The sequence below is a fragment of the Leopardus geoffroyi genome, chromosome E1, assembly GCF_018350155.1.
Source record: "Leopardus geoffroyi isolate Oge1 chromosome E1, O.geoffroyi_Oge1_pat1.0, whole genome shotgun sequence".
Taxonomy (NCBI): Eukaryota; Metazoa; Chordata; class Mammalia; order Carnivora; family Felidae; genus Leopardus; species Leopardus geoffroyi.
The window spans coordinates 42,135,639-42,149,748 of record NC_059330.1 but is presented as its reverse complement, the minus strand read 5'-3'; the positions used below and the strand labels follow the sequence as shown (position 1 = coordinate 42,149,748).

The 14,110-nt window shown below is 52.6% G+C and overlaps 1 protein-coding gene across 1 annotated transcript; it reads left to right on the top strand.

Moving 5' to 3' along the window:
- Positions 1-1,358: 1,358 nt before the first annotated feature.
- On the top strand, positions 1,359-12,857 carry DUSP3 (dual specificity phosphatase 3). The gene is made up of 3 exons (XM_045489079.1): positions 1,359-1,572; positions 4,140-4,366; positions 9,088-12,857. The coding sequence occupies exons 1-3, from the start codon at positions 1,448-1,450 to the stop codon at positions 9,291-9,293; spliced, it is 558 nt and encodes a 185-aa protein (XP_045345035.1). The 5' UTR covers positions 1,359-1,447; the 3' UTR covers positions 9,294-12,857.
- The last annotated feature ends 1,253 nt before the right edge of the window (positions 12,858-14,110 follow it).

The window sequence follows — 14,110 nt, the reverse complement described above, 5'->3', positions numbered from 1 at the left end:
ACAGAGCACACATGAGGGAGGGGCAGAGAGAGGAGGAGACACAGAATCCAAAACAGGATCCAGGCTCTGAGCTGTCAGCACAGAGCCCGACACGAGGCTTGAACCCACAAACCTCGAGATCGTGACCTGAGCCAAAGTTGGATGCTCTGCCTGAGCCACCCAGGCGCCCCATCGGTGGTTTTCTTAAAGCATGAGGGCAGGACCAGTGGGGAGAAAGAGCACTGGGGTTGTGGAAAGTTGAATATATACTTTCAAGTCGGGAGGGGGTTAGGGACAGAGAAAGTCTGTAAGGAACTTTGGAAACAAGATTTCCAGGACCCTGAGGAGGCTAGCTATTGTTACGAAGAAGTCATTTATTACTGTTCCTAAAAAGTCAGGAGCCCTTTCAGATGTATATCCGGGGGCCATATGCTTGGAGGATGATTGCTAATATACATCTTGGGGGGTAGAGGTAAAGGAAGTTTCCAAAGGAATTTCTATATGTTTAAAGTAGACTCACAAGATCCTGGCAGGAGGAGGAGGGGGGGAGGGTAACGTTAAGCTAAGATTCCCTTTTGCCCTTAGCAAAGTATCAACGTGGAGACAGCTGAGCTCCCAGAGGAAGGTCACTCTGCCTGTTTCAAGGACTGATCAATGGGCTGTGAGTAGCAGGGAAATTTAACTTTTTCTTTTGTCTTTGTTTCCCACATCAATAGTATCCTTTTTTTTTTTTTTTTTTTTTTTTAAATAGCAAACAGGTTCAGAGAGACCAGCGTCAGAATGCCAAGTCTGGCTGCGCAGAACCCAAGCTTTTGGGCACGATGCTGGGTCTCCATAACTGTTGGAAGAAACGTGCCTCAGAGTTGTGCTGCTCAAACTCTAACCTTTGTAGGAATCGCGGTGGGGGAAGGGAGTGTGTGCTGTAAAAGGCACATTCTTATTCGGCAAGTCTGGGCTGGGGCGCAGATTCTGCCCTTCGGACCAGCTCCCCGGGCGAGGTCTGGGCTGCTGGTCCCGCACCAGGCAGTCAGAGGTCACAAGCCCAACCCTGGTGTCCCGGTAACCCTGCAAAACTAAGCGACACCTGTGGTGTCAAGCGGAGCCTGGTCAATAGGAACATTTATTGCGTCCCGAGTTTAGTCCAATAAAGCCACTGCACTTCCCAGTGGATAATGGTACAGAAAAGGCCGCGGGTGGGCCGAAGACCCCTCCCCCCCCAACACGGGCGGCGCCATTTCCGCCGGGGCACGTGCCTAGGGGCCTCGGAGCGTCCGCGCGACCCCAGCGGCGCGCCTTCTCGCGGGGAGCGGGGCGCGTCGGCCGCCCGCGCTCCGCCTTTTCCCGCGCCCGGCGGGCCCGCCTCCGGGGCGGGACGGGGCGGGTCCCGGCTCGCGAGCCCCCGCCCAGCTGACCCGGCGGCTCTCCCCTCGCAGGCTGCTGCCCCGGCGTGCTGGGCCCGGCCGCCGCCATGTCGGGCCCGTTCGAGCTCTCGGTGCAGGATCTCAATGACCTGCTCTCGGACGGCAGCGGCTGCTACAGCCTGCCGAGCCAGCCCTGCAACGAGGTCACCCCCAGGATCTACGTGGGCAACGCGTGAGTCGCCGCTGGGGCGCCCCGCCCACCCGAAAGCCGGGGTGGGGGCGTCGCGGGCGTGGGGAGGGGGGGGTGCGGGGCGTGGTCGCCGTCCGGGAACACAGAGGGGGCTGGAGTCGCCGCCCGCCCCCGTGCGTGGGGGCGGAGGGGCTAGACCCCGCCCCGGCCCCACGAGGTCCTCCCCCTCGCGGGGGGCACGGAGCCCGGCGTGCGGCCCGCTAGGGGCTTGGCTTTGGGCGGGGTCGGGCTACCGTGATCACTTAACAGGTGGCCCTCAGTCACCCGGCCGGTCTCCAGCCCGCGCGTCATGTGACAGCTGCCTGGCACTGCAGTGAGGTCACCGCGGAATGTCTGCCTTCGCTACCATGGCAACGGACTGACGTCACAAACCGGGCGTGGAAGTTTCCCGGCTGGGCAGGCCTGATCAAGGAATGTGGGATCCGGAGAGCGGGGCCGGGGTTTCCTCGCTCCTTTTCCTGCCTTGCACATAGGGTTTGATTAACCAACGCCCTGAGCTCTGTGGGCCAGGGTCTACGTGTTGGAAACCCAGAACTAACTCTCTTCTCTCCTTTTACCCAGGGGGAAATGGTGGCCCAGAGTGGTTGAGGGATTGTGAGGACAGGGTCAAAGTCTTGTTCATGTCTGTACCCCCTGTCCTGTACTACAGGACTGCTGCTTACCCTAAGGAGTGCCACAAAAACGGGGATCATCGCGGGGCTAAAAGGGGTCCATAAGGCAGGTCCCACCTTCATGGGGGACCGTCTCCTCCATTGCATCTATTCATTCACCATATTGAGCACTTACTGTGTGTCAGGCACTGTATAATGCGCATTCATAGGGATATTAATGATAATGGTAAATTTGTTGAATGTCAAGTAATAGAGAAGGGAGGTGAATGGGAGTTCACCTTCAGAGTTGTTTGTTTTCATCAACCAGTGCCTTACAATACAACCGTGTGCAGTATGGTGAGCAGGGACAAGCTAAAACAGTCCCAGAGCCTCAGCCAGACGGCTCAGTAATTGCAGAGTTCTGAGGAAAGCCAGCCCCCTGTCCAGTCAACGCAAGCAGCAAGTGGCCTTGGCATCCTTGGGACCCGCTGTCTTGGGCAGTTTGGCACATTCGGCTGCCACCACTTATCAAGTGAAAACCTAGGTTGTGGATGTCTGGTGGTAGCCAGACTGGCAAGTGCTGACAGCCACTGTAGAAAACACATCCCCTGCCCAGTTAGTGAATCTGGCTTCGACTTGGCCATGAGGGTGTGTGTGGGGGGGGGGGGGCGGTGCTCCCACATGGTGGGAGCCCCTTAACCAAATCAGGGTTCACAGGGCAGAGAGGATCCTGTATGAGCCTTGTTTTCTAGAACTCAGGATTTGCAGTTGATGTGGACATGACAGGCAGAGTGAGGGGAAGACAGAACAGAGGTGGCGTCAGGTCTCCTCCCGGCTCTGCCTCCAAGCAGCCCACGTGAGCGCAAGCACATCCTTCCGCTGTCCTGTTGGGCCCGAGTCTAAGCCGAGTCCTTGCTTCCTTACAGGCTGCTGTGATAGGCAAACAGGATCCTGTAGGAGAAGGCATTTCTGTAAAGTATACACTGCTGTCTGAATTGGGATGTTGTTGTGAGATGAAATAAAGGAGCCCTTTGACTATTCAGATCAAATGTTTTGTAACCCCCAGAGTTCTGGTGGCGCCACTTGGTCCCCAAGTGCTTCCTCACCCGAGAGAGCTTCAGAACCGTGGTTGGTGGTCTGTGGCGGAAAGGGTCCCTCTGGGGGACTGGCGGGGCTGCCGTGCTTTATAATCCGAGGAGGGGGGCTGCCTAGGTGGTGCCGATTTCCTTCTTTTCCTCTGATTCACTGCATGTTATTCGGCACCTACTATGTGCCAGGTGCTATAGCAGGTGCTAGGCATGCAGACGTGGTCATTCCCTCCAGGAGCTCACAGCCTGCCCGTCAAAACAAATAAGCACCATCAGGCATTAGAAAAGCCCTGTCCTCAGTGTCAGGCTCTGTCTACACAATAGCACATTTAACACTCAATGACAACCCCCCCCCCCCCCCGGGGTAGCTGCCGTTACCATCCCCATTTTACAGACGGGGAAGCTGGAGTCACAAAAAGGTCAAGGGACTTGCTCAAGGTTAACCTGGCTGGTGAGTCTCAGAGTTGGACTCAGCCCAGGCAGGCCGGCTCTGGAGCCCATTTTTAGCCACTGGGCTCTACCACCGCCTCAGCATAGGGAACACAATGCCAGATGGAATGGAGGGGTGACCGGGACATACTGCCGAGGGTGGTGAAAAATGAGAGGGTGTGTGTCCATGGAGAAGCTAGAGGACGGCATTCCAGAGCGGGAACAACACGGGTATGAAACCACCCAGTCTATTTGGGGAAGCTGCCGGCAATTAGATATGGCTGGCGTGAGGGAGGTGGGTCATAAGATGGGGAGAAGCTGGCAGGGGCTGAGCGTGGAGAGTTCCTTGCTTTGCCAAGAGACTTAGAATCTTCCCTGTCTTCCTCCCCCTGGGGCTGCCACTGGGTCAGTTAATCATTCCCTGCTGCTCTCTTCTGTCCAGGTCTGTGGCTCAAGACATCCCCAAGCTGCAGAAACTAGGCATCACCCATGTTCTGAATGCTGCTGAGGGCAGGTCCTTCATGCACGTCAACACCAACGCCAACTTCTACAAGGACTCCGGCATCACCTACCTGGGCATCAAAGCCAATGACACGCAGGAGTTCAACCTCAGCGCCTACTTTGAAAGGGCTGCAGACTTCATTGACCAGGCCTTGGCTCAAAAGAACGGTAAGGCACCTGCCTCCCAGGAAACAGTGCAAGGCAACTTTGACTGGGTTTTTTTCTGGAAAAGAGGCCCGCAGTGGGCTTCCTCTTGGAACCTATCAAGTGGTGCTACATTACACAAGATGTACAAACCTTTCACCGGGTGGCAGCCCTGGGGTCCTTGTGTTTGAGTTGACTTTGGCTGAGAGTTCATTTCCAGCCACTCCCCACATGTCCCCAATTCAAATAGCTTCAGTAATAACAGTTTATCTTCCGTGGTAAGAAGTCCTGAGGTGAAGGAGCTCTGGGGCCGGTTGATTCAGCAGCTCAGTGATGGCATCAGGACAAGGTGTTTCTCCTCTCTCTTTCTTGCCGCCCTCCGTGCTGGACAGTCCCCTAGTGGTCCCACCACGGCAGTGGCAGACCCAGTCACCGCATCCCAGCAGGACAAAGTGCAGCCAAAGACAAGGCCGCCGTCTGTTTCTCATGTATTTCCTTCCTTCCTTCCTTCCTTCCTTCCTTCCTTCCTTCCTTCCTTCCTTCCTTCCTTCCTTCCTTTCAAGAGTAGAATGGTCCTCAGAAACTCCTCAGTAGGGTTCCCCTCACATCTCGCTGGCTGGACTTGGCTTACCTGAATGCCTGGCCAGAGGAATGGGGGCAGCCGTGGCTGGCTTAGGCTGGTGCTCAGCAAGCTGTGGCCCATGGGCCACGTCTTCCAGCTACTTTCTAAATGCTCCCAAACCTTAGACTGAAGCAGAACTGGTGAGGAACTGTCAGTCAGGGAAGGTGTCCCTGGGGGAAATCCTAGAAGGCAGAAGGCAGACATCAGCTGAGCAGGCTGGGTCTCTTGCCCTTTCTGCTTTTAGCTTACTTCTCTCAGCAGCTGCCTTTACCTTCAAGCTGCTTCCCCCAGCCTCTTCCTCCCCTCCCCACAACCTTCTCAGGGGAAGTGCCCCCCCTCCCCCCCATTAAGGCACGGTCAGCCTCGTCCCCCTGATTCTAGGCTGTCTTTACTACATAATGCTTCTTGTGCCTGGCCTCTGCCCCAGAATGATTTCCAATGACCAGTTTGTACCACATGCTGATTATGGCGTATCTGGGGCTCAGGAGGGAAGTGTTATCACGCAGGGAATCTGCAGACTTCACTGTCAGGCCCTTCGTGGTCTCCTGTGTCCCCCAACCCCGGCTTCGGCTGTACTGAGTTTTTGTGTGGATGGCAACAAGGGGCACAGGTAAGGGGGTGCGTTTTGCTCATCTTGTATATGGATTGGTCATCCACTCGGGGAGCTTAGAGCTTTCTGACTTTGTTTTCTCTTTCCATACAACTAGGAGCATAGCTTGACTTCTTGTGACCTCCTGCCTTGGCAGGAGCCACGTGGGCTGAGTCTGGAAATTTCTCTCTGCCTCTCCCTACCCTGTCCTCTGGCAAACTCCACCTTGCGTTTTAGCACTGGGCACAGTGTTCTCTCTTCCATGAAGCCTGCCCTCAGGCTGGGTCCACTGGGTCCCCCTGTCTGTCTCCCCAGCCCCTGATGTAGTATTGGGCACATAGCAGACAGCGCTGCAAATAATTACCGAGTGAGTGACAAAAACGAATTCCAAGGACTCTAATGCCAAGTGTAAATGCTTCTGGGGTTGATCGGCCGAGTGAGTCAACAGAAATGCACTGGCCTCCAACAGTGTGCAGGGCTCAGGGGAACCAGGTGTCCATCACTTCGGAGAAGCGGGAACAGCCAGGAGTGCTCAGAGGAGGAAGCCGTCGTTTCCAGCCAGGAAGATCAAAGGAGGCTTTATGGAGGAGGATGGCGTCTGGGCGGGGCCTGGAAGGATGGGAGTCGAGCCCTCCCCTTCCCCATTGGTTCTGTGCGTCTTGGGCTTCTGAGTCTGTTCCAGGTGGTGAGGAAGCCTCTGTGCAGATGGTCCCCTTGCCAGGGTCAGGGCATGGATGGGAGTCCCCCCGCTCTGCGGACTTTGGGTACACTGGCCGGAGAGTGAATGGGCAGGAAAGTGGAGGCCTCCCCCTTCCTGCTTGGGAGGCACTGGGGAAATAGAGTCATGTTTTGGGGGTGGGGTGATGGGAACAGAAGAGACTGTGTTTGACTCTGGACCAGCCGCTTTCCTTCAAAGTAATGGCAGTCTACATGTATTGGTGGGTAATCATTTACTTGGCTAGTCAGCAAATACTCATTGAACACCAGTGTATACTAGGGATGGTTGGGCATCCAGAAACCAATACCCCACAGGCCTTGCCCTCAAGGAACTCACAGTCTGGCAGAGGAGGGGTGGATCTGTGCAAGGCCAACAGTGACATAGAGCTGGGCTGCCATAGTGGAAGATACTAGGTGCCACTAGAGGACTCCTGATGCCAGATGATAGTTATTTATTGAGTGTTTACATGTGCCAGGCTCTAGCCTAAGCGTTTAAAATAATTTTTTTTTAATGTTTATTCATTTTTGAAAAACAGAGACAGAGTGTGAGCGGGAGAGAGGGAGAGCCGGGATCTGAAGCAGGCTCCAGGCTCTGAGCTGTCAGCACAGAGCCCGGTGTGGGACTCGAACCCACGAGTCGTGAGATCATGACCTGAGCCAAAGTCGGACACCTAACCGGCCGAGCCACCCAGGCGCCCCTCTAGCCTAAGGGCTTTATATGTCATTTCCTTCAGTCCCCTAACAACATCATGCAATGGGTGCTCTTAACCCAGATGAGGAAATTGAGGCGTCATGGGGTTAGATAGGTCATAGCGTTAATAGCATTAATAACGTTAATAACGGGATAGGGGGAGATGGTGTTGGACGTGGGGGGCCAGCTTTAGTAGGGCCTCGTGGGCCATTTGAAGGGCCATGAGAGAGTGTTTTTTGTTGGTGTGGTTTATTATTATTATTATTTTTAGGTTTATTTATGTTGAGAGAGGGAGAGCGCGTGCACACGCATGCACGAGCTGGGGAGGGGCAGAGAGAGAGAGGGAGAGAGAGAGAGAATCCCAAGCAGGCTCTGTACTGTCAGTGCAGAGCCGGATGGACGTGGGGCTCGAACTCACAAACCAAACCGTGAAATCATGACCAGAGCCAAAAATCAAGAGTTAGATGCTCAACCCACTGAGCCACCCAAGTGCCCTGGGTGTGTTTTGGTATTTTTGTCTTTGTGTTTGTAGTTGACATGCATGTTTCTTTTATCTTTTAAACCATTCTGTCGAGGTATAATTGACATTCGGTAAATCACACATATTTAAAACCTACAATTTGAAGTTTTGACATACGGATGCACTTGTGAAACCATCACCACAAATAAGATAGTGAGCACATCCATCCCCTCCCCCGCTGCCTGGAGTTTCCTCATAAGCCTTCGTGACCTCTCCGCTCTGCCCCTCTCCACCTTCCAACCCCTGGTCTGCTTTTTGTCACCAGACTTGAGTATACGTTTCGTAGACTTCTGTATAAATGGAATTATATGTACGCTCTTTTGGCCTGGCCTTTTTCACTCAGTGTAATTGTTGGGTATTTCATCCATGTTGCTGCAAGTATCAACAATTCGCTCCTTGTTAATGCCAAGTAGTCTTCCCACATGTGGATGTACCGGTTTGTCCATTCACCTGTTGACGGGCATTTGGGTTGTTTCCATGTTCTGCTCTTGATTGAAATAGCATTCTCATGTGGAGAAGCGCCCGTATCACAGGCGTGTGGATCAGTGCGCCGCGCACACCCACGTATCAGCCCCTGGATCCGAAAACAGGACACCACCAGCACCCTAGAAAGCCAGCCACGTGTTCTCTCCCAGTCCCCCCATCACTACCATCCAGACTTCCGATAGCACAGAGCAGTTTGCCCGCTCTCCTGCTCCATGGGGTCCCAAATGCTCTGTGTGTGTTTCATCTGTGTTGTTTCTGGTGTTCGTTCTTGGTGCTTTATCTCTTCTACCGTTGGTGGGCCTTTGGGAGTTGCCAGCGGGGCTTATGGTGACGGGCGCTGCCTTGTGAATGTTCTGGTGTCTTTTGGTGGACGTGTGCGCACGTTCCCACCCGGCCGTAGGGGCCGCGTGTGTCCAGGCTGAGCACCTACTGCCCCCACGTTTTGCTGGGGCACAGCCCCCTCCGCAGCCACAGATAGAAGTCCCGCTGCTCTACGGCCTGACTGACACCTTGTGTTTTCCGTCTTTTTCACTGAGTCATTCTGGTGGGCACACAATGGCTTCTTACTCTACTTTTCATTTGCATTTCCCCGGAAGGGTTTTTTGTTTTTTTTTTTTTTTGGTTTTGGTTTTCATTTTTTAAAATGTTTATTTATTTATTTTCAGAGAGAGCACAAGCAGGGGAGGGGGCAGAGAGAGGGGGAGGGCGAGAATCCCAAGCAGGCTCCGTGCTGTCCGCACAGGGCCTGATGCAGGGCTCAGTCTCGAGAATCGTGAGATCAGGGGCGCCTGGGTGGCTCAGTCGGTTAAGCATCTGACTTTGGCTCAGGTCATACTCTCATGCTTCATGAGTTCGGGCCCCACGTCCTGATTCGGATTCTGTCTCCCTCTCTGCCCCTCCTCCACTCACACTCTGTCTCTCTTTCTCTCTCTCTCAAAATTAAATAGATATTAAAAAAAAAAAAAAAAAAAAAGAATCTTGAGATCATAACCTGAGCCGAAATCCAGAGTCAGACCCTTTAACCCACTGAACCACCCAGGTGCCCCCGGGAGAGTTTTGACTAGGGTCTTCTGTGATTGGACGGCCCCAGCTCCAGCTCACGTGTCCCTGTTTCTTACAGGCCGGGTGCTTGTCCACTGCCGGGAAGGTTACAGCCGCTCCCCAACCCTAGTCATCGCGTACCTCATGATGCGCCAGAAGATGGATGTCAAGTCTGCGCTGAGCATCGTGAGGCAGAACCGTGAGATCGGCCCCAACGATGGTTTCCTGGCTCAGCTCTGCCAGCTCAATGACAGACTAGTCAAGGAGGGGAAATTGAAACTCTAGGGCACTCCCGCCGCCTCTTCTCTAGAGGCAGACAGGGGAGCCCCCGGTTGAGGTGTCCCAAGCCACCAAGTTTAGGAAACACAGTGCACCCTGCTCCTAGCATCACCAGGCACTCGCCCACAAGTCTGTCCCAACACAGCCCTGGGCCACTTTCCCCCTGGGGAGCATATAAAGAAGCCGGCTAAGGAGGGCGTTCTTGCTCCCTGGTGTGTGTCCTGTGCCTGCAGTTTATGATGTCCCCTCCCTGAGGTGGGGGCGCAGAGGGGGAAGGCGTGTGGCATGTGTCCTTCTCCTGGATGACCGAAGGCAGGAGGTCTGTGCAAGTGTAAGGCTCGAGATGCCCACGGGGGTCCCTCCTGACCTCCGTTGCCCCCTGCCTCCCTCCCCCCTGCTCCCTACCATCCACCCCTGGGGCCTCTCCTGAGCGGGGACCCCCCCACCTCGAGCCCTGTAAGGGAACTATGCAAACGCAGGCTCCTCTCCCTCCACCATGCCTGTCTCCCCCTGCTCCTCCCAGCTGTCCGCACCTTGCTCAGAGGCAGAGGCCCATCGTGAGGTCTGAACTGGCCTGGAGAAGCCATCAGTTGTTAGCGGGTGGAAATTCCCATGAAGAGACTGCGTCGTAATTATTTCCTTAGGATTAAAGATACCTAAACGAAGAGGCCCTCGGAGGGGCAAACAGATTCCCCCCGGAGGACTCCCCTAAGTCAATAGTTTTTAATGTGCGAATCGTTGGAAGGCTTGCGTTCAGAATCCCCTGCTTTGGAATGTTCCCCTTGGACTGCTCTCAGGTCACTTGGTCTGTTAGAAGCGTGATGCCTTGGGCATGGTTTATTTTTATTTTCATTTTTATTTTTAGAAAACAGAGTGTTGAAGTTCCAGCCTATTTAAAAACCCCACCATTTGAAGAATTACAAAGGGTTTGTCCTGAATGACCGTGTTGGCCAGCGCCAGCCTCTCATGCTAACTGCTTTCTTGTCTCGGTTGCTATTCCAAGGACGGGAGGAAGTTGGCCGATTACAGTGTGGGTGTGTGGGTGTGTCGGGGGGGTGTGTGTCTCAGAAACACAGGCAGAGGATGGACGAGTGGCTCCTCACCGTGCCCGCTTGTAGGTAGTTCTTAACGGCTCTGTGATGCCAGGAGCGAGCCTGGGGCCCCGGGAGCAAAAATGACTCAGCCAGGCAGAAATGAAACACGGCGGCGCGTCCAAATGGAGCCTTCACTGCTGGTAGAGCAAACCACAAACAGGAACAGCCTTTTTTAGGACTTTGTAAGGATGATGTCGGAACGCACTAGCACACGCGTGCACACGCTTGTCAGAATATAGGAGTTTTGTTTCAAACACGGTCTTGTTAGGACTTTCCATGACCGTCACCGTGGAAAGTGAGGCGTTCCTGTCTCTCCAGGTTCCCTGCCAGCAGAGAGGTGGCCCTCAGCCACACCCCCAGGTCCTAGCACGTAGAGGTCTATAAAAGTTGGTGGAATTAAACTTTCTTTTTTTTTTTTTGAGCACCAGACGTGTGCAGGGTGTTGTTCTGGTGGGTGTATCAAGCTCCCAGAAGGCCTGAAGGGAAAAATTCAGGACTTTCGTTGAGTAGTTAAAAATTCCGTTTTAAATTTGAATTCTGGCAGCATTGACCCGTCGAGGCGGGGAATGCGCCTTTTTCAAGAGTTGACCGGGAACGTCTGGAACGTCCGGCCAGACAAGGAGAAGCAGGGTGCCGCAGGGCCTCATGGGTGTCGTGACCTCTGTTGCTGCATGGTCCCTTTTCTCTGTGACCACAGTCACCCTGGACAAACTAGGGTCTGTCGTCTTTTCCAGATACCGGACTGCCCACGTAGACCCACCTAAGTGAAACGGCCATCCTCTCTAACCTGTGTACCTCACCTCACGGTTACCAGAGCACTGTCCCACGTAATCTAGCTTGATCCTTTCAGTAACCCGATCAAGTTGGTAGAGCTTCTTCATGTATGGTTACCTTTTTTAAGAAAAAGGAGCTGGGGTTCACACCGAGGGAGGGCATGGCCCCCAGGCTGTCCCGGCCTCTTAAGGCAGAGCCAAGGCAAGACTTTGAAGTTTGCTGCTCCCTGAAGCTGAATTCTTTGTCTCATGCTACCCTCCTCCCCCAAGACGGGAGCTCCCTGGGAGTGCCCAGGTGCCCTGAACATGCCCTTGACCCAGCCTGTGTGCACAAGAGCCAGTTGGTGCTCTGGATGGAGTACAGTGGTTCAAGCTGTACTGCCCGGGGGTCTGCACGCAGGCGGGGGGGGAGGGGGGGGGGAGTTGGTACAAACCCATCCCTGCTCCAGGAAACGGAAGTAAAACGTGGGTCCCCGATTTGGTTAGAATGTGTGGCTCTTCCTCCAGGAAGCATGTAGCACCCCTAAGTTTGAGCTTTCTGCTCTGCTTCCAGAAGAGGCTCTGGGGCTGGGGGGCCAGGGTTCCCCCTCCCACACTTAGGCAGTGGTCACCCCACAGGACGGCCACAGCTACTTAGGCTAGTTAACCAGACCTCTCGAAGGCCTTTTTGTGGGGGCACGAGGGAGAAAAGGCCATTGAGAAAATTACTGCCTTTACTCTGGGGCTACTTTTATGCTGATAATTTGGGATTTCTTGGTAGTCTTTAGTCCCAGAAACCCCGTATTTACTTCATGAGATTTAGCTCCTAATTTTTGAGTAAAATAAAACTCTTATTTGTGTAAGAGCCAGCATATGCCCAGCTGTGAGTGGAAGCTGTTTCTGGACAGCTCTCTACCCCTGGGAAATGGTGGAATAGGAACTCAGGGTGCCCTTACCCTTACCCCCTTACCCCCTCCCCTGACCTGATCCCTTCTTTGACTAGCAGACCCTCACATAGGTCGAATTAGAGCACCAAATGGCTTTCTTCTCAAATCTAAAGCAGTACACTTTCCACAGGCTGGTCTGTTTCCCTGCCACTCTGAGTTATCTGGAGAGCAGAAACCACCCATCTGTCAAACAAGGGGGCCCATCTAGAAGACCTCTAAGGTCCCTTTGGCCCTGACACTGTAGGGTTCTCTGAGAACCCCCACCTGGAATTTACCACCACCTGGAAATTATAGGGTATGTAATAACATGATGACCAGCAGGTGGCACTGTGTTCCACCCATGGTGATGGATGGTTGGAAAAGGAAAGTTGGTGCCTTTTGTGTCACAAGTTAATGTTAAGATGCTAATGTTTTAATTAAAATAAGCACTGATCTTATAATATGAAGATACGAACTTTCCTCGCAGGAAATTTTCTGTCGTAAAACCGGTGTCAGGAATCACCGAAGAGCCAACAGAGTTGGTCTTTCCAAGTCAAGATTTTATCCTGATTGGAAATAGAAACCCTCTCCGGTTGAGAGAGCAGATCCGTCGGAAGCTCAACTTACCTCCTGCCAGCTGTTAGGGTGATTTGATTGTGAAAGCGTGAATTTTCTGGGCAGAAAAGGGGAAGGTATTAAATCGGTTTTAAAGGAAAGGAAGCTTAACGTCTGTTGTATCACAAATCAGTGTTAAAACACTAACTGTAACCAAAATAAATGTCTTACATTACATAGAAATGGTCTTTTTGTCCTTCTTACCGCAGCTGATTTTCTTCCCTGCTCTTCTGTTTGCTTTTTCTAAGTTTTCAAAATAAGCATCATCTAAAAATTAGCCCTCCTGAACTAGTTCTCATTTCCACGATGATTGTATTTATGCAGTAGGTATTTATTTCGTTATTTTTAAATGTTTATTTATTTTGAGAGAGAGAGAACGAGCAGGGTGGAGGGGCAGAGAGAGAGAGGAAGAGAAAGAATCCCAAGCAGGTTCCGCACTGTCAGCAAAGAGCCCAAATCGCCTCGAGATCATGACCTGAGCTGAAATCAAGAGTTGGACACTCCAGGGCACCTGGTGGCTCAGTCAGTTAAGCGTCTGACTTTGGCTCAGGTCACGATCTCACGGTTCGTGGGTTCGAGCCCTGTGTGGGGCTCTGTGCTGACAGCTCAGAGCTTGGAGCCTGCTTCGGATTCCGCGTCTCCCTGTCTCTCTGCCCACCCCCCCCGCTTGTGCTCTTACTGTCTCTCTCAAAAATAAATAACCATAAAAAAAGAGTTGGACACTCAACTGACTGAGCCACCCAGGTGCCCTATGCAGTAGATATTTGTTAAACATCTTCCCTGTACCAGAAATTTCCTGTGATAGGAATAATCTTTTTATTTATTTAATTTCTAAAAATTGCAGCTGTTGTGAGGGATAATTGACTGGAATATTCTTGACTAGAGTGGCCCATCCCAAATGAGGGAGGTAGATCTATGTTCCCAAGACAGTAGGAGACTGGGGGTGACAGTCTCGAGGTGGCCTCACGTGAAGATGACTGGGTGGCATTTTTAGGGTTTGGGGGGTCCTGCAAATGGGCAGTCCCCAAACCTGGCCCCGCCCTCAGACGCCTTGGACTCCACCATTAGCTTTTATCTCCCTTATGATAAACATTGGCTTTTTTTCTTTTTCTCCGAATAAAAACCTCAAGAGTTGGGTGCCTTTTCTCCATGACAGAAAAAAACCTTTTTCATCTCTCGTTCCCCGTAGCAGAGGCACCTAGACTAACTCGTTATTTGTCCAGTCTCTTTGGACAAATATAATCTTTATATCTTTACATAGGATTTTAGGGCCAAACACTAATCTAGGAGACTGGGAAAAGTGTTTCTTAAAATACAAGTTTAAAAACCTTTTCATTGAAAAGCTAATGCTATATATACATAGTATAAATTCAAGCAATACAAAAGGCTTATCACAAAAAGTGTCTCCTACCCCCAAACTTTTAATCCCTCCTCTC